The sequence below is a fragment of the Delphinapterus leucas genome, chromosome 14 (assembly GCF_059928025.1).
Source record: "Delphinapterus leucas isolate spDelLeu-1000000601 "Yukka" chromosome 14, BTC_Dleu_Yukka2, whole genome shotgun sequence".
Lineage (NCBI taxonomy): Eukaryota > Metazoa > Chordata > Mammalia > Artiodactyla > Monodontidae > Delphinapterus > Delphinapterus leucas.
In genome coordinates this window covers 73,518,036-73,544,181 of record NC_143142.1, presented here as the reverse complement: position 1 = coordinate 73,544,181, position 26,146 = coordinate 73,518,036, and the positions used below count along the sequence as shown (strand labels likewise).

Genomic DNA, 26,146 nt, shown 5'->3' with positions numbered 1-26,146 from the left:
AGATGCCCCCATCACTATTCCAGGCAGCCTTGACTCTTGGCCCGTCCTTGCTCTTCTGAAACAATCCCAGCTTCTAAGTGCGCCAACCCCACCACAGCCTCCCGGCGAGGCTAATGCCGGTAAAGCGCTCCCCCCCAGAGACCTCCGTGTGCTCCCTTCTGCTGGACTCTGGACCCATGTTTCCCGTACCCTCACTAGAACATCGGTCCCCTGAGGTCAGGATCTCAGCTTAAACTTCTCTCTATTTCCCCTGTAGCAACTAAGAACGTCTTCTTTCTCGGCGGAAGGTACATAACGGCCGTTCTAATAATCTATGGCATGACTCCAGTGCTGCAAATTAAAATACATTCACTGTATATACCTATACAGAGTGAGGCCAGTTTCCCCCAATCAGAAAAAAAGTGTTTACTCCTGCCACCAGCCCCGCCCCCCGGAAAAAATACAATGTTGAAATTAGAGGATCAAAATCAGCTAGCCATTACCAGTAAAAATTTATTAAAGGAGAAAGTACACAGGGTACATCAACTAGCATAGCTAAGGTTCCACAAATGCAATTCCCATAATTCTCCTGGAAACGTCTCTCTTTCCACAAATGCAATTCCCATAATTCTCCTGGAAACGTCTCTCTACAGTAACTGCAGTGTCAATCTTAAATCTTGATCTGTCTTCTACTCTCAACCATTTCACACCTAAATTCTTCAAAAATATTTCTGATTCTCTTTCCTCACTGATGATCTCTGTAATGTTCTCTTAAGGGCACTACTTGTTCAATGACCAAATCCATAAGAAGTCTCTATTATAAGCCTATTGATTCAGCCAGGGAGGGGGGTTTCACTCCTGACTTCCAAGGTACCTTGAAATTCTTGGTACTTTGCATGACTTACGTGCTTTAGATAATAATGAGATTATTCTGTGCCATCTGTTTCAGCAGTGATCCCAGGGGTCAAGGTCTTAGCTGAGTTATAACACTGCTTTGAAATTATTTACAGTCTCTTCACATTCAAAAAAATGGTAATTTGGGGACAAACAGGACAATGGCAGGATACTGGCTGAATTAGGCCATTTTAATGAACTTTTCAATCAATACTTTCCATCTATCATCAAATCTAGTTCCTGCTAAAGAAATGTTATTCTGGAAAACATAGAAAATGCACAAATACAGAATGTTCTGTGCTTCACACTTAAGTTTTTCAAAAAAAAAACCTTTTTCAAACTGTGTGTAGACACTGTGTCTTCAGTGCTCAGACTAAGATGACACCAGGAAAAAAAAGCACCTTCATTATGGACAAAACATTAAAGAAACTACTGATTTACAGAGGGAGGACCAGTGAAGCACTTTTGCTTAAAACCTATGATGTGAAAGATAAGACACCTGATAAGAGACCACAGACAGCACTGTCCAATTTTTATTACTTCAACACTTTTTAATAACTTACCATCTAAAAGTTTCCCATGAAATACTGCCAGACCAGCAACTCTTCCAATAAAAGTGAAATAGGACAAATGATCTTCATTACAGAGGCCCGAATTGGGATTGATCTGAAGTGTGTAGTTGTCCCTTTTTAGGGAGGGGGAGAGAGAAAAAGAAAGGTGGTAAATAAATGCAATAAATAAGAAATGCAAGAATTTGAATTTTCCAGTGCTGCCTGTCATTAAGCTTTTACAGTGTGCCTACAAACATCCTGTACCTGACAGATAAGGCATAAAAGCTAGACAACGGGGCTTATTTGGTTAGCCCTTTTCCGTGACCAAGGACGGAGGTCTACTAGAGCTGGTGAATATGCCGTTATGTTAAACCGTGAGAAACTGGATATCTGACTACTGTTGATCGACAAAAATCTCAATTTCGTACGGTTCAGCCAAGTATTTTGGGAAGCTGAGAAGCCCCACATACCAAAGGGGCTGGACATGGATTCCCAGCTATGTGTGAGTGCAACAGGTTGTCTCTGTGAGAAAGGGGGTTAACTCCCTTGAGAAGCTTTTGGTTTGGGGATTAAAATTTTTCCCAGGGGTCCAACCCCTGATCCATCTGACCAGCATTCTGCCCTGAAAGGCCTGGAGGCCACTGGTAGCAACATACGGCTGTCCCAACAGTGCAAACCTCAAGATGTTGACATGCACCTCATCACCCTTTGATCTCACCATCAGGAGGATCGGTGGTTTGCAAAATGGGCTCCGGGGCCAGATTCTTCTGGGGGCAGCTTTGGGAATGTGGGTAAGAGGTGCAGATCTCGCCTCTGGATCCTCCCCTCCACTTCAATGGCTTTTATCAATTTTACAAAATGGGAAATTCTTGGCCGGAGCATCGGAGAAGAACACTGAGGCTGCCTTCCAAAAGAGCTCCCCAGGAGACCGGCACCAGGGGGAAGACACGGGAGAACCCTTGTCCCTGCAGAGCACAGGCTGCTTTTCAAGGTCAACTGTTTTACTGGGGGCTCGGGTCCTGCCTAAGCCTTTGGAGAAGCCGCCGCCTGGAGGAGGAAAGGGTGGCCTTGCAAGTAGCAATGTTTGATTCCCGAGAAAGCAATGGACTCTGCCTCGGTCTGCATGCCTGGCAGTGATGAAATCCTAATGCAAGGTGGGGTGGGCATGGTCCTTTGGATCCTAAAGGACGGGTCCTCAGTTTGTCTTGAAGTAATTTGACTTCAGAAACTATTCTTGTTCATAAGACAACAACCTTCTGAATTCTGACAGTGACAAATTCTCCTAAATTAACATAACATTATGAATGAAAATTGCCTTGTTCCTTACCGTTAAGTACCCAACACATTTTCAATCTCAATTACATGAACACAACAGACAAGAGAAGAATTATTTTTAGGTGTTCACAGAGTAGGTTAGTTCACCATGTGGAGTCAGACCTGTTCTAGACCTATAAGGGCTGGCGGGGAGGGGCTGAAATCAGCAGTGTTAATTCACCTCTGAGTGAGCTGCTTATTCTTTCATTAAGTTTAAATTCATGAAGAATAAAACTGCTTCAGTGCGGACACCTGAATGCACTCCAGACACTTACGTTGCAGAGTACTCGAACAGACCGTAATAGGGGTTGAACATCTCTTTGGACAGTAAGAAGAACCATTCTCTGGCCACGCCCCCGTAGTCCAGACCTTTTTCTGATTCAAATTCAATCCACAGCCTAGCTTTCAGGACATCTGGTCTTTTCACAGACATGATTCTCCGATAGGACTCTTCAAATATGTTATTTCTGTGAAGTTTCATTTCAAACCTATTTGGAATATCAGCCTAAAAACAAGAGAAAAAACCCCCCCCCACACCATCAGACAGTAAATATACACCTTACTTCCTAACAGAAAAAAAAAAACAAAAACAAAGAGCAGAAATGATGGCAGCCTTCAAATAAACAAGCAATGATGAATGGTTCCAACCGAAACGCTCTCCTTTCTAGATTGTTCTTCACACAGACAGAAAGCCTATGTCAGGAGGAGACACACAGCATCCACCAGCAGGTGTCAGACTGAGCCAGCAACACGCGCTGCAGAAGAAACTATGCTGAGTGAAGACAGTCGTCTTCTCTCCCTTTTATAAGCAACTGTGGGGCACTTATCCGCCCACTGGCAACCGAAATATGGTCAACTCTGTACACTGTTTTAGTCAAAGAAAGGGACTATAGTCCAGGGGATTAAAACCCATAGACAATCCCCACCTGGCCAGGCTGGGACGACCCTCAGCCCTGGTAGGGACTCCAGCTGGTAGCCGTGACCATGATGCCTACAAGCTAGTTCTGTTGCCACGGGGAGTGGGACCCTGATTATCACGGCCAAGTTGTGGGAAAGCATCCCAAAGGCAACAGTTACTAAACGTGAAAATAAAAAAGCACTTGATTGAAGTTGTGAATAACTGCTTCCTGGCAAAACAGGTCCAGGGTCAGCTTTGCCAGGATGATGGATCTACAGAGTCAGTTTCCAGGCAGAAGGTACCACGGTGCAAGTGCCACAAAGTGAGACAGCGTGATATCTACAGTCATCACATCACTGGAGGAAATGCAGGCGACTCACAAAGAAACACTGGAATTCCACAGGTTCAAATTTGAGTCATTTCAGAAGGAGTTACCCAGGAGCTCCTTGAGTCAGGATGTTAGAAGAGAGAACAGAACCCGTAAGAGGGAGCTCCCCGAGGCAGAGGCTGTGTTTCAAGCGTCTCTGCATCCCCAGTGCCTCATCCATAGCAGAGGCCAGGAAAATGAGGCATCAGCTGAGGGAGTGGAGCGCGGTGGGGGAGATGGGGAAGGAACACAGGCAAATGGGGGTGATCTGAGCTGCAGCTTTCCCCAATGAGGAAGCCAAGAAATGGTGACGGGAACAAAAACACCCCCAAAATAGTGAAGGCACAAACTTAGGAGAAAACTGGTAAAATTTACACCAGAGAGGTGAAATCAGAAAGTAAAACAGAAGACATAGTATTAAAGTATCTGGGGAGAGATGTCAGTAGAAAATATAATACTGTATTTTAAAACACTGCCTGTAAAAAGCCTTACAGGGTTTCTCAGTTTTGTCAGAATCTTAACGGGTTTCCTAGTAAGAATTTTAATCTGAAAATTACACTTGGTCTTAATATGTCAAATATTATAAATTATATTTTTGTTGTACATATCATTATTAAAACTGTATTTCTGAATGTAAAGGGACTGGAACATTTTTCGAATTAGGATCTAGGTTTTATTAAATAGGATAGCCATAATTGATTGCATAGGCTTCTCCACATTTTTCCACTAGTTCCTGAATTATTTTATACCTCATAAAAATCATTTCTATTTTTTAATGTATTACATAAGAAATTACCTTCAGGTGATTTGATATGTAATACTAAGTTAATCTTCACTTACCATGTCTGTTAAAAAGAAAATTCAGATTGAAGATCCAGGTGGATCAAAGTGCAGTGAGAAAAGGAAGGTCATATTTTTAGTATACACGTAACAGTAAGAAACGAGTTGTTCTCAGTGAAGTAATTTGGGTAACTTACAAATGACTAAAACAGCATTTTTGGAAGATATGTACTCACAGGTTTCTTTAATTTCTTCCTAAAGTAGTCATATTTCTGCTTAAATTCTCTGGAGTAAGGAACAGCCTGGAAGACAAATGTATAAATATAGATAATATGAACAACGTGTTTGAAATTTTATGTGTACTAAGCCAACATTCAGAAAATTTCATGAATCGTGAACCTTAAAATCGTCACTCTCCATATAACCACTGAAATTTACATAATGTCTATGTAGCACATGCGAACGTTCTAGAAATGATTAAGGTTAATCAGCACTGAATAGGGCTTTCACCCCTGAAAACAACAATACAGATATTCAAGGAATCATTTAGAGGTACTATACATAAACTGAATAGACTTTCCATGTGACTTCTGTCTGAATATGCATCAGGGTACATTGTAATCTTTTTATAGGTTGTAGTTTAGGTAAGTTATTGGCTATCATACTTTAACACACAACTCCAAATGACCTACACTGTCGTTCAGAAAAGACTAATTGTGCTTTAAAAATCTTTGGGAGACGAATAGCCAAAGCAATCTTGAGAAGGAGAAACGGAGCTGGAGGAATCAGGCTCCTACACTTGAGACTATATTACAAAGCTACAGTAATCAAGACAGTAAGGTACTGGCACAAAAACAGAAATACAGATCAATGGAACAGGATAGAAAGCCCAGAGATAAACCCACACACACATGGTCACCTTTGATAAAGGAGGTAAGAATATATAATAGCGAAAAGACAGCCTCTTCAACAAGTGGTGCTGGGAAAACTGGACAGCTACATGTAAAAGAATGAAATTGGAACACTCCCTAACACCATACACAAAAATAAACTCAAAATGGATTAAAGACCTAAATGTAAGGCCAGACACTATAAAACTCTTAGAGGAAAACATAGGCAGAATACTGTATGACATAAATCACAGCAAGATCCTTTTTGACCTACCTCCTAGAGAAATGGAAATAAAAACAAAAATAAACAAATGGGACCTAATAAAACTTAAAAGCTTTTGCAAAGCAAAGGAAACCATAAATAAAACGAAAAGACAACCCTCAGAATGTGAGAAAATATTTGCAAATGAAGCAACTGACAAAGGATTAATCTCCAAAATTTATAAGCAGCTCATGCAGCTCAATATCAAAAAAACAACCCAATCCAAAAATAGGCAGAAGACCTAACTAGACATTGCTCCACAGAAGATATACAGATTGCCAACAAACACATGAAAGGATGCTCAACATCACTAATCACTAGAGAAATGCAAATCAAAACTGCAATGAGGTGTCACCTCACACCAATCAGAATGGCCATCATCAAAAAATCTACAAACAATAAATGCTGGAGAGGATGTGGAGAAAAGGGAACCCTCTTTCACTGTTGGCGGGAATGTAAATTGATACAGCCACTATGGAGAACAGTATGCAGGTTCCTTAAAAAACTAAAAATAGAACTACCATACGACCCAGCAATCCCACTACTGGGCATATACCCTGAGAAAACCGTAATTCAAAAAGACACATGCACCCCAATGTTCACTGCAGTACTATTTACAATAGCCAGGACACGGAAGCAACCTAAGTGTCCATCGACAGATGAATGGATAAAGAAGATGTGGCACATATATACAATGGAATATTACTCAGCCATAAAAAGAAATGAAATTGAGTTATTTGTAGTGAGGTGGATAGACCTAGAGTCTGTCATACAGAGTGAAGTAAGTCAGAAAAAGAAAAAATACCGTATGCTAACACATATATATGGAATCTAAAAAAAAAAAATCAAAATTGGTTCTGAAGAACCTAGGGGCAGGATAGGAATAAGGACGCAGACATAGAGAATGGATTTGAGGACACGGGGAGGGGGAAGGGTAAACTGGGACAAAGTGAGAGAGTGGCATGGACATGTATACACTACCAAATGTAAAACAGATAGCTAGTGGGAAGCAGCCACATAGCACAGGGAGATCAGCTCAGCACGGTGCTTTGTGACCACCTAGAGGGGTGGGATAGGGAGGGTGGGAGGGAGACGCAAAAGGGAGGGGATATGGGATATGTGTATACATATAGCTGACTCACTTTGTTATACAGCAGAAACTAACACAACATTGTAAAGAAATTATACTCCCATAAATATGTTAAAAAAAAACTTTGGGAGAAAAGTAACAAGCAGAAAGGCAAGCGAACTGATACACTTGTCAAGGAAAAAAACTGGGTAAACAGCATGTTGGAAAAGTCCTCATTTTAGGAGTTGACTATTTAGAGGTCGTGGGCAAGGGTTTCTTTAAATCTGGAATGCTGTATCTACGGAGCAGAGTGATGATACCGCAGGAGTGAGCTCAGGAGCTGAGCTAACATTATTCATAAGTTCTGGAATCTCTTCAGGCAAAGTAATTACATTTTATATAGTCATTTAAATATTCGGTACTTGCTATGATGTCAAGTAGCTTACAGTATCCGAGAGTCGGAGCTGTGACTTCAGGCGATGGAAAAGGCTTACAATTTTTTTTATGAAGCAGAAAGGACTGCTTATGCACACACCTGGACGTAACTGTGACAGCCTCACAGTCAGAACAACTCGTTGCTTTTTAGCGCATAGTGTGAATTTGGGCAAGAATACTTCTGCTGATATCATTTTGTGCTACATTAATAAAATACTGATCCTTTGCAAAGTGTCTCCAGACTCGAAACCTTACACCTTCACCATGCTTACTCCTGACAGGAAAGAGGAGAAATGAAGAACAAAAGCTTCCTCCCTTCATACTGTTTTAAGACATGGTCATACAAATAATAAGTAAGGCAAAACAAAAACATGTTACAGGGAGGGAGACGCAAGAGGGAAGAGATATGGGAACATATGTATATGTATAACTGATTCACTTTGTTATAAAGCAGAAACTAACACACCATTGTAAAGCAATTATACCCCAAAAGAGATGTTAAAAAAGAAAAAGTTACTACTCTCATAGAAGACAATGATCATGTCAGTATTTTGCTTTGTAATTCAAGAGCAAAAGACAACATATTTAAGTGTCTTAAGAACATTCTAAAGACAATACTACCTACGGTCTGTTCTTAGCTTTTAATTTTTAAGCCAGTCTTCACGTGCCTCTTCACTGAACATTAGATTTGACTACATTTCGTATTTATTCTGGGCAGCGTTTAGTCTGATGAAACACTGTAAGAATTCTGATTCCAGAAAGGTAGACATTTTATCACTATCTGGACAACCACCAACCTAAGGAAAAGGATACAATGGTCTGACATAAGCCAATAAAGGCATTATCATGCTTTTTGCTCTGTAGCTTTTTTAGAAGCTATTGTGAGCAATAGGCAATAAGAAATAAATGAATACATAGTGGTAAATGCTAGGTGGAAAAATGATAGAGTTCCTCAGTGGTTGTTTTACATGAGATGGTTGGGGAAGGCAGCTGAGAAAGGGAAATCTGAGCAGAAACCAGAATGACAGGAGGGAACAAACCACGACAGGAACAGCGAGTTCTCAAAAGAGGAAAAGTATTTGATGTTCTTAGCTATGATTAACTGTAACAGAAGAAAATTAAGCTGAAAAAAAAAAAAGATTTCCTTTTATTATCTCATGCCAGCTTCAGAAGACATGACTTCCAGGGCAGACTCTACTGCCAGCTAGCTCTGTGATATAACTTCTCCACTCCGGAATTCCTTCACAGTTAAGCAGAAAGACTTGACTAGTCAAATTTTAAGGCTCTTCCCTTTCCAAAAATCTGTGATTCCCAGCAATTACTTTTCGTTTTTGTTTCCCTGCCTGAAAACGTTGAAAAAAGGGTTAAACATTCATCACTGTGAATGCAAGTTCAACTGTCTTAAATGACAAGTTTCCCAAGGAATATATTTCAAAGTGTTGCCCCCCGCCCATGGTATCTCTGCCTTTGTCCGGCGTGTAACCTGGTGGGTGCTGACTAGATGTCGGTGGAAATCAGTACTGAGATATTTCTGGTCTTTCTTCTTCTGGGGAATGATGCATGAAAGTTGAGAAATACCCCTCCTCCTCCAATACTCATCTTGTCTCTCTAGGGGTCGTTCTTATGATGGCCTAAGAAGAGTAGGTTTTTATATTCTTCTCCTGAAAAGATTCCAACAACATACCAGGATAAAGACATCCATACGTTGCAGCCTCTGAAGAGAATTACATTTCTGCATTGGACAGGCCAAATTATTTATTCTCTCTTGAAAATCTGGCATCTTATTTTCTTACATGCAATATAATGTGTAAGATAAGCTATTTAAAGAATTAACATATCTGTTGATTAAAGTTGCTATTAAATATGCTTTCTTTTTTGAACAAAATGAAAACCTGACATTGTGTAAGTGGGGTCTAAAGGTTTTCATGCCATTATTGTCCATTACGGACACCGGAGCTCCTTGCAGAGAAGGGCTCAGGCCTGATACGGAGACATCGGTAAAGCCAGCACATCTGGGGCTCTGGCCTGGATTCTGACATGTGCCAAACTTTTGGCAATTAGCTTTCTGAGCTGCTGACAAATTGGGAATCCCAACTCCTTCCCCACCATACTGAGAGGATTGCTGTGAGTTTCAAAGCAGTTGATTATAAAGTCCTTGAATAAGTACAAAGTGTTACACAAGCATGAGATAGTGTTCTTGAGTAGCAACTACAAATAGCACTTCACGTTTCTAATGCTTTTAATGGTGATGCTTGTCACACAGACAGCATACTGACTCACAGTAATGCCACAGAAGGGTCCCCTCTCCCCTAATATGTAGGTACTTTTAAAACTTGGGAAAAAAACTCTAGGTACCAGATATGCAGAAAGACAAAATTAAAGAAGTGGGCTTTGGACCTAGACTTGGGGCTTGGGCTTGGGTTTTTAATCCTCACATGGGGACACAGAGCACGGCCTACAGTCTGTAATGACCAGGGGAGTCAGACAGAGTTCCCTGCTTAAGACCTACATCTGAACAGGGTTCAAGAAAATTCTACCCACAGGCCTGGGAGAGTTGCAAGGAAGCTTCCCTTCTATCCAGGATGGTAACCGGAAGAAAAACAAACAAAAAAACCAGACCTCTAATAAATTCAGACTCCCAAGCCTACACCAACGTAGGTAGGAGGTCCACAGTTATAGTAACTAAGGGGGCATAAACCCAAGCTAAGAAGTTAACAGTAAATACAAGTCAGGATGTATAAAAGCCCCATAAAGAAAAAAAATGAAGATGAGCACGCACACACACTTAAAAACACAAAATTATAAACTGAACTAGGCAATCAAATACCACTGAGGAGAGTCTACAGACATAACAAGTGGGAGATTTAATGCCCCTAGAAGCAGAGATAATAAAATAATCTAGAAGAGGCGCTGGAACAAATATTTTAAGAATGATTAAAAAGCTGTAAGTACGAATAGAAAAATAAATAAAAGGGAAGAATAGGACCAAATAACAATAACCAGAAAGACCAAGCAAATCGAAAAAGACCAAATAGAACTTTGAGCAATTAAATCCAGTCACTGAAATAATAGACACAATGAACTGATAGAGTAGATTATAAAAAGCTTAAAAGATAATTAACTGGAAGAGCTGAGCCCACAATACAGCAATGAGAAAGAAGATCGGAAAGCTAAAAGATAAGAGAGACAGAATGTAAAACTGAATCAAATACCCAATAGGAATTACTGATGCAGATAATAAAAATGGGAAAGGTACAGTAAGTGAAGAAATAACTGCAAGGAATTTTCCTGCATAAAGGAGAGACACCATCCCCATATGGAAGAGTCACAATGAATCCAGAGCGGAATAAATAAAAAGAAATCCACACTTAGATTCATGAGAGTAAAACTGTAGAAAATCAAAGACACGGAGAAAAATTCAAAATCACTAGAGAAGAGAGATTTACTCACCAAAAAAATGACAATTAGAGTGACAACGAACTTCTCATCATCAGTTATGGAGGCCGGAAGAGACAAAAAAAAAAAGTCTCCAAAGTACTGAAGGAAAGAAATTGTTGACCAAGGATTCTATAATCAGCTAAACTATCATTTAACAGAGAGGTAGGTAAGCCCCCCTCTCTCAGACCCTCACTGAAATTGTCACCAGAGAAGAGGTTCTCAAACTTGAGTCAGCGTCAGAATCCCTGGGAGCGTATGTTAAAACACAGACCGCAGGGCCCACAACCAAAGTTGCTGCTTTTCAGTAGGTCTGGGTTGGGAGCCCCAAATTTACATTTCTAGTAAGCTTCTGAATGATGCTGTTGATCTATAGGCCACACTTTGAGAACCATGAACTAGAGATTAAACTTTATTAAGGAGAAAACTTAACCTGGAAAAAGTGGATGCAAGAACCAATGATGGGGACGTGGAAGCAACCGAAGTGTCCATCGACAGATGAATGGATAAAGAAGATGTGGCACATATATATAACGGAATATTACTCAGCCATGAAAAGAAACGAAATTGCGTTATTTGTAGTGAGGTGATGGACCTAGAGACTGTCATACAGAGTGAAGTAAGTCAGAAAGAGAAAAACAAATACCATATGCTAACACATATATATGGAATCTAAGAAAAAAATGGGTTCTGAAGAACCTAGGGGCAGGACAGGAATAAAGACGCAGACGTAGAGAATGCACATGAGGACACGGGGAGGGAGAAGGGTTAGCTGGGACGAAGTGAGAGAATGGCATGGACATATATACACTACCAAATGTAAAATAGATAGCTAGTGGGAAGCAGCCACATAGCACAGGGAGATCAGCTCAGCACGGTGCTTTGTGACCACCTAGAGGGGTGGGATAGGGAGGGTGGGAGGGAGACAGAAGAGGGAGGAGATATGGGGATGTATGTATATGTACAGCTGATTCACTCTGTTATACAGCAGAAACTAACACACCATTGCAAAGCAATTATACTCCAATAAAGATATTAGAAAAAAAAGAACAATGGTGGGCAAAGGAATTTGTTTACATATAAGTAAATTAAACAAGCATTGACTCTTGAAAAAAAGAGAAAATATTAATGATTATTTGGCAAGTTTAAGGACAAGGTAGTTTTAAAATTCCACTGAACAATGGAAAGTAGGAGCGGGAAGAACAGCACTGAAGTTCCCCAAAGTCATATATTATCCAGGAAAAGAGTAGAGAGTGATTAATTTTGACAACGGTCAAGTATATTGGTTAAAAATTTTAACGTGAGCACCAAAAGAACAGAAATAGAAAATACAACGTCCAAGCAAGTATAGCAAATGAAAGAAAATAAAGAGTACTCTATCAGTCCAACAGAAAGCAAGAAAAAAGATAAAACAGAGATAGTTAAAGGACAGAAAAGATATACTAGGCAAGTACTAGTGAAGAGAAAGTGAACATAATGACCGACAAAGCCACAGTCACCATGGGAGATGCTGACCCAGCTGACTCGGTTAGATAAAGAAAAGCCAGGAAAAATGTTGTCATGGAAATGGAAAATTTGAACACCACAGGCCTGATGTGACAGACGTATATAAAGAACTCTATACCCAGCAAAGACAGAATACACACTCTTTTCAAACACAAAAAGAACATTAACAAAAAATGGCCAAGCCTCCAAAGACGTTTCAAATGTCTGATAATATTCCATAGACAATGTTATATGACCACAATGCAATAAAATCAGAAATCAGTAAGAAACAGGTAAAAACCCTCTCATACTCTCAGAAACTAAAAGCATATTCTAAATAATTTGTAAGTTAAGGACAGAAAGAAATCATTATGGAAATTACCAAAAATTTAGAACTGAATTAAAACGAAGATTTAACAGATTACATCTACACTAAGGTAAACAGATTACATCTACACTAAGGTAATAATTACCTAAATACACATGCTCTTATTGAAAGAAATACTACCAATAATAAAAAAAAAGAGTAAACAAGGCTCTTTTGTTAGTAGAAAACAAAGAAAGAGCTTTCTTCAGGGCAAATCTACCTGGATTTATGATGCTAAATAATTTTCAATAGTAATTATAAAAACTAACAGTGTTGCATGAAGACATGATCAATAAGCAATAGAAATATTTGAAAAGGCTTCATCATTGTCAAAAGTCTTCTGTTGCTTGAAAACAGCATCGTTTCTTGAATTTACCTTGTTTCTCATGATGGAGAAGAGAAAATACTACTCTAACTTACTGCGACTGTGAACGTAACAAAAGGAGCCGTGGTAGTGAAGCAGGTGTTTGTTAAGCTACATGCAGAGGAGCTGACGCCTGTTCTGGCCCACGTGGCATTGGGCACTTTGCATCAACCGCTAAGCAAAGCATCTGGACAAATCCAAATCCAACAAGTAACTAAAGGGATGTCAGGTATCAAGGTGCGTTTGCACTGTATTATCTTTCAAGTTTTCAAATGGACCTATAATTCAAAATGTAATTTGAACCAAATCAGATTAAAGCCACAAAATTCGTATTTTAAATATACCTATTGGTGCCTTAGCTCAGCACTTGATATAACAAACACCCCTTCCTTTAGCTCCTCCAGTTATTAAAAGATTCCCCAATTTGCAATCTTCTGCTCATCCCAGTACAGGTCCTGCAATTCCAGAGTCTCTCCTTGAACTCACGTAACCACTGACAAAAGACTCTGGAGTATTCCACAGACTCCTTTCAGGTGTTTGATACCAGGTGTCTGCTGACCAGTGCCAGGGTGTCACTCTTCCTTATGAACACACATAAGGGGACTATGAGAAAGTTAGTGGGTCAGCAGAGATAAGATTCTTAACTGCCAGTTCTGGAGTGCAGCTACCCCCTCACCCAAACCTTTGCAGAGTTTTAGAGCCGGAAGAGATTCCGGATCCAATTTAAATTTGTTAGCATACATATACTACCCTTGGCCTCAAGAAACGTAAAAACTCTACAAATACAGGACAAAGTTTTGCTTCATATAAAAAGGAAGAGAGGGGGGCTTCCCTGCTGGCGCAGTGGTTGAGAGTCCGCCTGCCGATCCAGGGGACGCGGGTTCGTGCCCCGGTCTGGGAGGGTCCCACATGCCGCGGAGCGGCTGGGCCCGTGAGACACGGCCGCTGAGCCTGCGCGTCCGGAGCCTGTGCTCCACAAGGGGAGAGGCCACAACAGTGAGAGGCCCGCATACCGCAAAAAAAAAAAAAAAAAAAAAGGAAGAGAGGACATTTTGTTTGTTATACTTTTAATCTACCCTTTTATAAAAGACAAAAGAGAATGTTTAGTTTGGTTACCACTAGCAAACCATTTTCTTTTCCTTTATATTGAAAGCCCTGTGAAAAGGCAAATGTAGCTGTACCTCACCCAGAAATTCCGGGAAGGAGGAGGCGGGAGTAAAGCTAAATTCCTCAAGGACACCAGTCAGGCCCTTGGCATCAAGGTAAGCAGGAATATACAAGAAATGTGTGTTTAGATGAAACCAAAATATTATACTGAAGAGTCAGAACTTGAGAATACTAACCGGACCAGTAATAGCTGGATTCTGCAGTCTTGGGTCTTCCCACTGAGTAATTTTGCTATCTGGAAATATTTAAAAACAAACACAAAAGCCGGCTTATTAGTTCAATCTATTTCATGTCCAAAATGTTTTAGAAAGAATTATTTGTGGATTTCCCAAAAGTTCCCCCAGTTCCCCATCCTGACTCCCAAGGATAAATAACTTAGTATCTCAGGGTTAGAAGAGAACTATACTCTGTAAGGCAATCTGCACCGCAGCCCCCCATACTGTTTAGTTAAAAACAATCAAAAATGCACAACTAAAGTAAAACCATCTATTCACACTGTTTTGGGCAAGCAATCTGCTGAAATTTCAATTATAAACCCCTGTACCTTCAAGGATTTATAACTTGAGGCTGATTTTCATTTAATTAAAGAAAAGCATAAAAGATTTTAGTTCCCCAAAAGTTAACACACACACATGATTTTTTTCTCATTTCAAATACTCTTTCCTTTGCTTATGGTGTTGCAAACGGCTTTCAATTAAAAAGCTTAAGTTGAACAAATGAATAATCCATGACATGTGTCACTCATATGCACACAAAAATCAAAACAGCTAAGGCAGTCCAAAAAGTGAGAATTAGATACCACAGAGGAGGATTCCAGAGAAAAGCTTCCCTTTTGGTCAAGCTGGTGAGAAGTGGTTCTTTCTTCCAAATGAGTCAACGTCAATAAGATTAGTAAATGGCACCTATACCACTGCTTCAATGGTGTAGGTGGAAACACACATTAGCTACCTGGATCACTTGGGATTTGTGACTGTGCCTTAATTAAAAAGACTTTATGCTACTGTGTGTATATATGGGGGGGGGGCGCAGGAATGAACTCACACGAAAGATATGGGGAGGGTAGACGGGGAAGAATAGGTTTCTCTCTGGAGTGTTAGGAAATCTAAGTTGGTTTGTAAAAAAGGAAATGATCTGTTTGAGAAGAACAGTCTGTTTTTTTCTGGTATACTTCGTAAGTGGACTGATAAGAATAACTAATAAATTTGGTTTTAATGACTATCCCAGGAATTTTTCGAAGTCTGGTATGATAACTATTTTAACAAAAGCAGTGGTGAAGTTTTAAAATTAAGCTACCAAAGCACATGACGATTCTAGATTCACGCTGGCAGAAAAGTTACAAGAACTGTTTCAACTGTTTCAGAGACCGCTGATGGACGAAGCAAAAGGTATTTTTGGGTCCCTTACTTTGAAGACAGAAGTTTTTGGAAATTAAGAGCTGTTGCTGTGATGCAAAACAGGAGAAAAGGAAATAAAAGAAAAAGAATATAGCTGAGTAAAAACTGCCTTAGACTATATATAGACTGGGTACCATCATCGAACCAGAAAATAAATTACCTACTACCTCCATATGATGACCCCCACATCTGTCCAAACCAGAACCTCGAGCTCCATCCTTGACACCTGCACCTGGATTTCCCCTGGGAAACACCTCAAACCCTACTCTGTCAGAATCTGACCCATAATCTCCCACTACCAAAATGGTCCACACAACCCTGCACTCCTCATCAACAGCACCACAGGCCGTCCGTCCACTGTTCAAGCCCGGCACCTGCCATACCCTCCATCCTAGCTTACCTTTCACTCCGGTGGTCACCACCTGTCCCACCTCTCTGAAAAGGCTTCTTTCCCGAGCGCTCATCTTCTCCCTGGACTACTCTCTAGGTCTCCCTGGCCTCAGTCGCACTCACCCCCGTTCAAAACTTCCTTTGAAGCTCTGCCAAGGGGATCTCACCCCCGGGCCGAGGGCCGGCGAGCGAAGCCTCACCTGCGGCTCCCCAGCGCTCGCAGCACCCCCGAACCACCCCTCCTCCCCCACCCCCATCCGTGGGAAAACTGTCTTCCACAAGGCAGGACCCTGGTGCCAAAAAGGCTGGGGACGGCTGCTCTAGAGCACAAACCTGACCGCGTCAGACTCCCTTCTGCACCATCCCTTAGGCGCTCCCGCCTGGCTGCGGAAGGGACCCGAGTCCCCGTACCAGCAGGCTCCCTTTGACTTAACGCGGGTGTCACGCCAGCCTCATCGGCACACCGGCCGTTTGCAACCCCACTGCGCTCCTCTGAACATGGTGTCACCTGCACAGCTTCACACACCTGCGCACGCTTTCTCCCTCCTAGAATTGCTCTTTGCTGGGCGTGCCTGGCTAAACCTCACTCATTATTTGGGATCCACCTGAAAAGTTCTACAAGGCTCTTTTGCAGCCTTCTTCCACTGCTGGAGCCCAGACACTCAGCAAGTATTTCTACGTAACAACCGGTTCACTCCCCTAAGACAACACTTAAATACCTCCTGGCACTCCCTACTAGAACCTAAACCCCTTGAGGACCAGAAACTGTGTGCTGTTCATCTCCACAGCCCCCTCTCCACCACTTAACACATCTCCCAGCATGTAGCAGGAGCCTGACTTTTTAAATGACCAAATGAAGCTGATGGCGAAAACAGATTCTTTTTAAAACAGTCTAGGCTTTCAGAACCACACATGGGTCTTGTATGATTACGATAATGATCAGTTTTGCACTTAAGAATTATCGACATATGACTGTCGGTGGCCAGTTACCCATTTTGTCCTAAAACTTTTGAATCTAAACTTGCTTTTTGTCTTTGAGACATAATATTTCAAATAAAGGGGCGAGAATGAAGTAGAAGAATAAAAAACTCAGTCCATTTAGCTACTATTAACAGGTCTGGTAAGACTGCTAGCAGGAAAGAGTAAAACAGGATCTTACAGCATCCCTGGAATTTTATTTTCTAGCTCTGTATATAAACTGCCTGTGGCCAAGTACTCAGTGGCTGGGCATATCGGGTCTTTAAGAAGAACTACGCTATTCCTAAAGGAGGTAGGGATTCAGTTCAAGACCTTCCCGTATACCCTTTGACACCAGGCTTTCTGACAAATGTCAATCAAATGCATCTAGAAGTCTAAAGAGATTAGTATTGAGCATTCATGCTCTCCTGAAATTACATCTTTAACATTCTTAACCTTGAAAATGTCTCACTTCTCAAGAATTTATGAAGCAGAAAATAAAAAAAAAAACCTAACGAATTAGGAGACAAGCGCACTGCTGCCTTTTATATTCAGTGTGCAGTCACATGCCCCAGTGAAGTGGAAGACGGATGACTGAGCACCTTACAAGATGGCTGCTCTCACGGTCAAATGGTGTAGTAGGGATGGCCTGGCTTCTGTCCTGCAGGCAGCAGGAGAGCAAAATGAGATGCTGAATTTTGCTAGAAATAAGATTCGGGAAAAACGTTTAGAAGCAGAGACTCGTTCGGAAGGTAAGGAAATTCCAGGCAATGAAACCCATTTTGGAGTGGGGTTTGAGTACCTGATACAGCGTCTTAAAAAAGATAGATATGCTTCATTTTTCACAGACTGGAATTTGTTTTTTTAAAAAAGGCATATGAATTGAACTCTGTTTCATTGATATGTACACCGCTCTATTGCTTTCCACTGAATAAACCTTGATGAATTAGGGAGACCTGGCAGAAATGTCACATTGTCAGCTAATGAGGCTCTCCTAAACAGACCTTTTTCTTACACAGTCTTTGGTCATTTAATTTACACTGTATTTGGTTAAGAGAACTTTTCAGTATAGTTGAGCAAAGGCAAACTTTAATCTCCACGTAAAGGATCACAAATCTCACACTGGCATAGCTCAGATCAACAAGGCTCTGTACGTGGTCTATATCCTATCGTTTGATTCCCAGGAGTGAAGAGGGGGGAGCCTCCCAAGTGCTGTGTGGTCTGGAAAAGAGGAATGGGGGATGTCTGAGAGGAGCTTGGAGGGAATGATTAGGAATAAGGGAAACACCCAGGCATTTAGCAAGGAACCGCCCTTTCCCATCGCCTGGAAAACAGGAGCTGGGCAGGCCTGAGGCTGGAGGCACGGCTGCTGTTGCCTCTCAAGGCAGGTTCTCTCCACTTTCCAACCAAGGGCATCAACTTCCTAACACAACACCGGCACCACTGGCCCTCCGTGAATGGACTCCCAGTCACCATTTAACAAGCGTTTACCACATATTACACTAGGTCTATGCACGCCTACAGAAAAACAGTCCATGATTTTTCTAATTTCTAATGTATACTAGGATGGCCCTTTGCAATCGTGTTTTTCTTGTTTCTGGGTCCTTACAGTACATCAAGAACATTTCATAAAGTTCTTTTTCAGGTTGACCTGACATCAGACCACCAGCCGGAACACAGCCACAATGTTGTGTGAAGTACTCTCCGTGTGGCGGACCAAGGCTGTGTTACCGGTTAAGACCTTGCTTTAATAAAATGCTCATTATTGCTCGTACCTCTCTTTGAAAACTGAAATTGTAATGCATGAAAAAACTGAAAAGGAAACTTTTGTTTTTAGTGGGAAAAAGGCAGTGTGACTCCTCTTCTGTTTCGGCAAATTCTGCTGAGAAAGAAGATTATAACTAGCACAGGAAGGAAGGAAGTGGGGGCACCCGCATATGGTAAAGCATTCATGGCGGCAGTGCTATGCTCACTGTAAAATTCTGGAACGTAGGCAAGAATCAGCATTTTCACCGGTCGAAGACAAAAACGAGGCCTATGTACTTTGAACTACCTAATTTTAAGCAAGGGTAACCCACACCCCTAAATACACCCAGGACTTCTACTTTTGGTTTAATTCTGAATTGTTGGGCTTCTTGCTTACTTCGATTTCTAAAAACCCCTCAATCTCCCGTGCCTGAAAGCGAAGGTGTCTCTACCATGCACTGGTCGCTTAGGAACCCAGGAAGAGGCCCTGAAATGAGAGACAGTGACAGGCCCCACCCACATGAGGACCCCACGAGGCCACGCTTCCCGGTCAGCTCAGCAACATGCTTAAGTAACCAATGCAATCAGTTAAGAAAACGTGAGGCTGGGAAATCCGGTGTAGACTTAATGCTCATGTTTATGAACCAAATGAAAACAAAGATAAATATATTCCACCAGATCACACGCGTATGTGAACTTTAAATCTACTTGAAGGCTTCTTTTCAATATACATTTTCAGAAGTTTTAAGGGATATACTAACATGATCCCATGGAGAAAATGTCACTTCAACAAGGGGGAAAAAAAAAAAAACAACAACACTGGCTAAAAGCAAACCTTTATTAGTTTAACTTTTAGTTGGCATGAGAAACCACACATTTATTCATAGGAGCTGGAGCAAATGTCTGCAGCAAATATAATTTCAAGAAAAGAACTGCACATGTATTAGTGTGTTGGGTGCAGGGAAACATGCTGTGAATAGAAAATAAGTCAGAATGGGCATCTTGCCCTGAGACCTCTGAAGGCAGCTTTTAAAAAACATAGCGGCTGCTTCAAGCACTGCTCATACACAGATTTCTGACATAATCATCGCTTCTAATCTTATTTTCTATTACCAGAGTGTATTTATTAAAAGCGCAAAAGTCAAGGGGTCATCAATCAAAAAAAATTTTTTTAATTAAAAAAAACAGTTAATAGGTCACAAGGTCAAACTGGAATGGGCTACTTTAAAACAAACTGGGGTGAATGCACAGTACCGTACGAGGGCACTGAGTCTCTGGTATCATCCTCGCCACATAACACCTGGCTGCCTAGACAAACAGTAAAATGACACAGCTTTCACTGTCATATCTGAATTACCCTCATCCTCCCTTCACCTGCAACACCTATGCGTCCATAACAGCACCTACTTACTATGATCAATGTAAAACGTGCGGCCATCCAAGTGAATTCTTTCTTCCCAACCAGGCTGGTATCAGGGGAAGAGAGGAAGAGAAGACAAACGTTAGCCAGCAGTCCCAAAATCAAAGGCAAAAGGTAAAGACTCTAGGACACCTTCTTACTCTTCTCCCCTGGGGTACGTTTTTACATAAAGAATAAACTAAATAGAAACATTTCAAATGGACTCACTTAAATGACAACACCCAGCAACACACTTTAGCACATGTTCTACAGTCTCAGATGCACTCACTGTGTGGTGAACAAGAAAAACAGGGGTTATTATTTCAAAAGCTTCAAAGGGAAACTCCACACACTGTGAAAGCTGAGCCTGGGGCTGAATAGCTCATTTAGTTAAATGAGTATTTATTGAGTACTAAAGGGAGGGTGAAGGGCGATATAAAATGTGAGAGACTGACGCTTTACTCATGTCATCAGGCGGTGGAACAATCGAATACTGAAATCCTCTGCTGTGAACTCTCACTACTCAGACACCAGACTTGGATAATTTTTCCAAGATCAGGCTGGTACGCTTTCATGATCTGAACTGTGCCTACTTGTTACCTGAAAGTCAAGAATCCAACAGATCTAGACAACCTGCAGTCTTTCACTTACTAAACTCTCTCTCCAGTCTCTCCCCAGTCTCCTTCCATCTAAACCCCGGAACCAAATATTGGGAGGGTGTGGGGTATTTGTATAACCTGATGAATAAAGACTGCACCCCAATCTTTCTAGCTTCAAATCTTGCTGTAATATACCATACAACAGGCAACAGAAAGGTTCTTGGAAAACAAACACCAAAAAAATTCCCAGCACCCTTCCATTTCCATCCCACCTTTCTAGCCTGTAAGGGTTTTTAAAAAACTGGGGGTGGGTCAACACGAAAGCATGTGTGAAGGTTCCATTCAAAATCTAACTTGGAGTAAACAGCTTGACTCTCACTCAGGCCCCCAAAGAGAACAAACTAATAAAAAATTAGATTTGTAAACAGTCACTGACAAGGGAGAAAAATTTAAAACATCGGCTGGATAAATGACTTATAGAAACCTTCTGTGATTACGTACGCCCTTTTCTTCCACTTTAAAAAAAAATTTTTGTTCCTATGACTAAATCAGCAAGCAATATGGATGGAAATTAGCTGGTTGCTAAGTTACAAAATAAATGTGTGCTGCTTAAACTGTCACCTGTAGAGAATGCCTCGTACATCATCCTAGTTGCAAGGTCTACCTTTCACTAGCAGTCAGCCATTCAGAAACCTCTTTCAGAAGAGCTCGGTGTGGTGTGAACTGAATGAGCTATCAGTTCAGTCATACACCTGATTCTATTAAGAAACGGCAGGCCAAGGGGATTCAAAACGTCTGGAGAAAGAGAAGGTCACAGGGCTTCCCTATCAACACTGGGCCCATGAATGAGTAAACATTTTCAGACTGGTCCGTGTGTCTCCAGTGTACTCACAGGAAGAGGGCCAAGGTCATTGGGGTTTAGAGATGCCTTTGACCGCATATGCACTGGAAATTTCAGGCGTGGGTCTTCCTGCAAGAAAAATGTTAAGAGGCAGATGTTAGGAGTGATCTCTGTGAGCGGTACTTGTCCTCCCCTTCTGGAGGTGTGTGTTCCACAGCAAGCAGGTTGCCTGTGTGTTGTGGGGCGGGGGGGCTGCTGCAGTGGGGAGTGGAGGACCCCACCTCCGTACAGGAGGCCTGGCTGACCATCTCTCCAAAAAGATTCTACTCTTCCTCCTTGAACTTGATGAAAGGAGGAGAGTAAGAATGTTTAAGTGAAAGGTTAACCATTTCCCCAAGACCCTGAGCAGGTGAAGAGGAAGAGGGTTCCAGCAGTGACATTACCATGGAGACCAGAATAGAGGATGCCAGTGAAGATAAGGAGGATCTACTCCACAGAGCGGGAGTGAGGACACAGTCGGACAGCTCCCTGTGGACCCTGAGCTCGGGCTGAGGGCAGCTAGCCTGTTAGAAACACCCATTCCATCAGCGCTTGCATCTGCTGTTGCTCCCTTCCACCCTCTCTTGAGCCGAAGCCGAAAATCTGAATCTGGTTTGACTGTCCAGGCACGTCCTGCCCCAGAGTTAGTCGGCAGCATCCCAGAGTGGCATCCCGATGAGAGAACTTTACTGGGATTCTTGATCAAGTTCCACAAATTAGATCTTAAAAGTTTACGGCTTCCCCGGTGGCACAGTGGTTGAGAGTCCGCCTGCCGATGCAGGGGACACGGGTTCGTGCCCCGGTCCGGGAAGATCCCACATGCCACGGAGCAGCTGGGCCCGTGAGCCACGGCCGCTAAGCCTGCACGTCCGGAGCCTGTGCTCCACAACGGGAGAGGCCGCAACAGGGAGAGGCCCGCGTACCGCAAACAAAACAAAACAAAACAAAAAGTTTACAAAATATTTTTCTTAAGGGATATGCTTCATAAGATACCACACAGAACCAATGACAGAAAAATACATACTCTGACATCTTGGGTCATGCTTTATAACTTACAAAGAACAGTCAGGTGTATGATCTTGCAACCACCCTGTTATGGGGGTTGGATACGTAATCTCTGCTCCTTTAGATGAGGAAACGGAGTCTCACAGAGAACAAGAACTTGCCCAGAGGTTCTGGTTTAGAGTCTGGCGGCTGTCCTTCACTTATACAGACCCAATTAAAATGCAGTGTAACTTAGAGAACCCCTATTTGAAACTCAAAAGATTAGAAAACAAAATGATAAAACTCAGAATAACACATTATTAACCAAATAAGCCTAAGATAATAAAAAACAAAACTAAACACTAAAAAACCTTAAAAAAAAAACCCTTTATTTCATTAATGTTAAAGCCTTTGTTGCTGTCAAACTACTAAAAGGTTTACTGCCTCGGCATTTTCCCAAGTCAGCAAGAAAATGAAATAGTTGGTATAAAACTGGGAAAATAATAAAACTCACTTTTGTTTGGATGTGAAATTACATATGATTATATGCCAAGGCTGTATTAAACATCTCCTAGGTCACAGAGGGTGGCAGCTAACGGGTATGGCGTTTTCTCTGGGGGCGACGCAAACGGCCTGAAACCGATACGGTGATGGTGGCACACATGTGTGATGGTCTAAAAACCATTCAGTTGTATTATTTTAAATGGGTGAACTGTATGGTATGTGCATTATACCTCGATAAAGCTTTAAAATTATTTTCCCCAAGTTAACAGTCTAAACCATTAGTATCAAGGGATAGTAACAAAGTGATAGATTTCTGGAGCTGGCAAGAACGACAAGAATCATACACATACAAATCAACCTTTGCTCATTAGAGGCATAAAATAGTCCAGTATTCTGTAGTATACTGGAACGCCTACAGTGTAAACAGATTTGCTAGGTAGATCTAGGATTTAGAAGGTCTAAAAAGCTGATAACCTGGTAAACATCTGTGACCGCTTGGCCATGGACCAAGGAAAACCTTAGAGCCCCGAACCCCACTAAAGCTACCTAAGGCCATCTCTGGGCTGGCCCAGGTAATGCCGCCACTGCAGGGGAAGCTCGGGCAGACCACAGCCACTGCTCACGCTGGGATTAGAGAAAGGCTGAGGCTGCTATTCCACGGGTGAGGACAGGGGCTTCTGCATGCTGCGTGCGAGGCCAGCCATGCCTTGGAATCACACACACAGGCTACTATGAAAGACAATCGGCCCTTTTGGTAAAGAGCTGGTGATTGAAAGAAAAAAAAAAAAAGCTGAAATTAAAGAAAAGTGACAGGGGCGTAGGAGAAGGAGCATAAGGCATAAAGTAAATTCAATTTCACAGGCCTGCTAATGTGGCCTTGCACGGAAACTCGGAATTCATAGAATGTGAGGGCTGGAGGCCCCTGGGGGTCACGTGATTTTATTATACCAACAAAAATCAAAATAATGGCAGCAGCTACCATCCGTCAAGCTCTGCGGGCTCAGCCTGGGGGGCAGCACGGAACCCACCCTCCCACGGAATCCCCTGAGTGACGGAGGGGCAGCTAGACGAGCGGAGAAGGGCAGCCAAGGCCCCACAGGACTTGGGACAGCTTTAGGAATGACAGTCAGCTGGAATCCTAACGAGGTCTCAAACGATACAAATGTGAATGAATAAAATACACAACACACTTGGCTGTTTCTCCCTTTCCTCAGCATAGTAGGGGCACTTCTTCGCAATTATATCAGTATTTCACAACTGCTTCCCACAATTACAGCTGAAAGCGTTTTTAAACAGAAGGCAAAGATCAACATCTTATTTAATTAAAAAAAAAAAAAAAGAGGCTTTGGGGCTTCCCTGGTGGCTCAGTGGTTGAGGTCCGCCTGCCGATGCAGGGGACGCGGGTTCGTGCCCCGGTCCGGGAAGATCCCACATGCCGCGGAGCGGCTAGGCCTGTGAGCCATGGCCGCTGAGCCTGCGCGCCCAGAGCCTGTGCTCCGCAACGGGAGAGGCCACAACGGTGAGAGGCCCGCGTACCGCAAAAAAAAAAAAAGGCTTTGGGGACTTCCCTGATGGTCCTGTGGTTAAGACTCTGCGCTTCCAGTGCCGGGGGCGCGGGTTCGATCCCTGGTAGGGGAACTAAGATACCACATGCTGCTCAGCACGCACCCCCCCCAAAAAAGTTTTTTCGCGGAATCATTTAAAAATATATAAAATATGGGCATGCTGGCTAGCTGAAAATACAACTGTGCTTTTCCGATCCTGGAAGGGAACAACCACCAAGGCTAGACTACAGTGAGTTTTATTAGTTTGGACCTGGGTAGAAAACAAACCTGAAACTTAACTGAGGTATAATCTTTGTTGCCACAAAAATAAGCCAAGGCTTTGTCCTGTAAAAGACATAAATATACTCTTACACACATGCTTTGAGCTGCTTCTTCAGCAGAAGGAATGCATGAGCTGAAGCCCTCCTGTAATCTCTCCCCAGCTCCCCGGTGGCCTCTGCCGTGCATCCACAGCCCGCCTGATCCAGGTGGGGACAAAGTGATGCTCATTTGCTGTTGTCAACTTTATTCCTGATAGACGGCTGGCACACGGCCTCCATTATTTGTGTGTGCGAGAGGCCGTGTTTTATAAATAGACTTCAAAGGGAATTTTCCTCTATCAATGTATACAAGGGAAATGCTGGCCTGAACTTTTTCCTGCTTCTGGTTAGTGCAGGAATCAAGAGGACACAGGGTGCTGGGGGAAGAAGTACAATTTTCATTATTCTCAACCTGTCTGACCAATTTTTTTTTTCCTTTTCCTATGATAATGCTCAAATCTAAGAACAGCTGTTCTCTCTTATTTGTTCTCTCTTTGAAAAACAAAGCAAACCCCAAACAAACTCAACACAGGTTTTCAGCCGAAAATTATCTTTACAGTTCTCTCCATCCTTCCACCTTTTGTCAAAATAAACAAGCAATTTAGAGCCTGCGTTCCACAGCGAGAATTTTGTATGGGCCTTTGTTTATTAGCAGGGATAACGCGGCTGTGTCAGCACATCCGAGTTTAGAGGAGAAGCGTGGTGGTTTGTGGAATTCCCAGTTGTTACCTTAAGGATTTTCAACGACAGCAGCAGCAACAAAATGTTGTTTTAACCAATTAAAAATTTAAATCAGTGAATCACAAGTATCTGGTGGAAAGGGGCAATTGAAAATTCAAACTGAGTTTCACTCAGCACCAATGCAGGCAATAAATAAAGCTGGTGCTATTTTAAATAAAATCTGCCCAGCTGCAATTACACTGCAGTTGTGGTGTGAAAGGCTGTGAAAAGGTTAGGGGATTTGATTACTAAGCTAGTTCAAATTACTAAAATCATAGCTTATGTTGGCAAGCCACAGTGGCTGCATACACTAATCCAGCTACTTTTACAATATTTACCCCCTATTTCTGGAGCTCCCATTCCTGGCTGAGGAACAGAAATCCCAGCAGTGCTGTAGTAAGTAGAAATGGGTACACTAGCAGGACTGCTACAGGTTCTATGTCCACGAGGGA

At 42.1% G+C, this 26,146-nt stretch overlaps 1 protein-coding gene across 1 annotated transcript in view; it reads right to left on the bottom strand.

Moving 5' to 3' along the window:
• NEDD4L (NEDD4 like E3 ubiquitin protein ligase) overlaps window positions 1-26,146 on the bottom strand; it is a 338,877-nt gene that overhangs the window by 32,099 nt on the left and 280,632 nt on the right. Inside the window, exons 18-23 of the mRNA XM_089895250.1 lie at window positions 21,635-21,712; window positions 20,156-20,210; window positions 14,434-14,492; window positions 5,020-5,085; window positions 3,014-3,243; window positions 1,437-1,558 (exon numbers count right to left, since the gene is read on the bottom strand). Coding sequence (XP_089751376.1) covers window positions 1,437-1,558; window positions 3,014-3,243; window positions 5,020-5,085; window positions 14,434-14,492; window positions 20,156-20,210; window positions 21,635-21,712 — 610 coding nt within the window. The remainder of the gene's footprint in view (window positions 1-1,436; window positions 1,559-3,013; window positions 3,244-5,019; window positions 5,086-14,433; window positions 14,493-20,155; window positions 20,211-21,634; window positions 21,713-26,146) is intronic.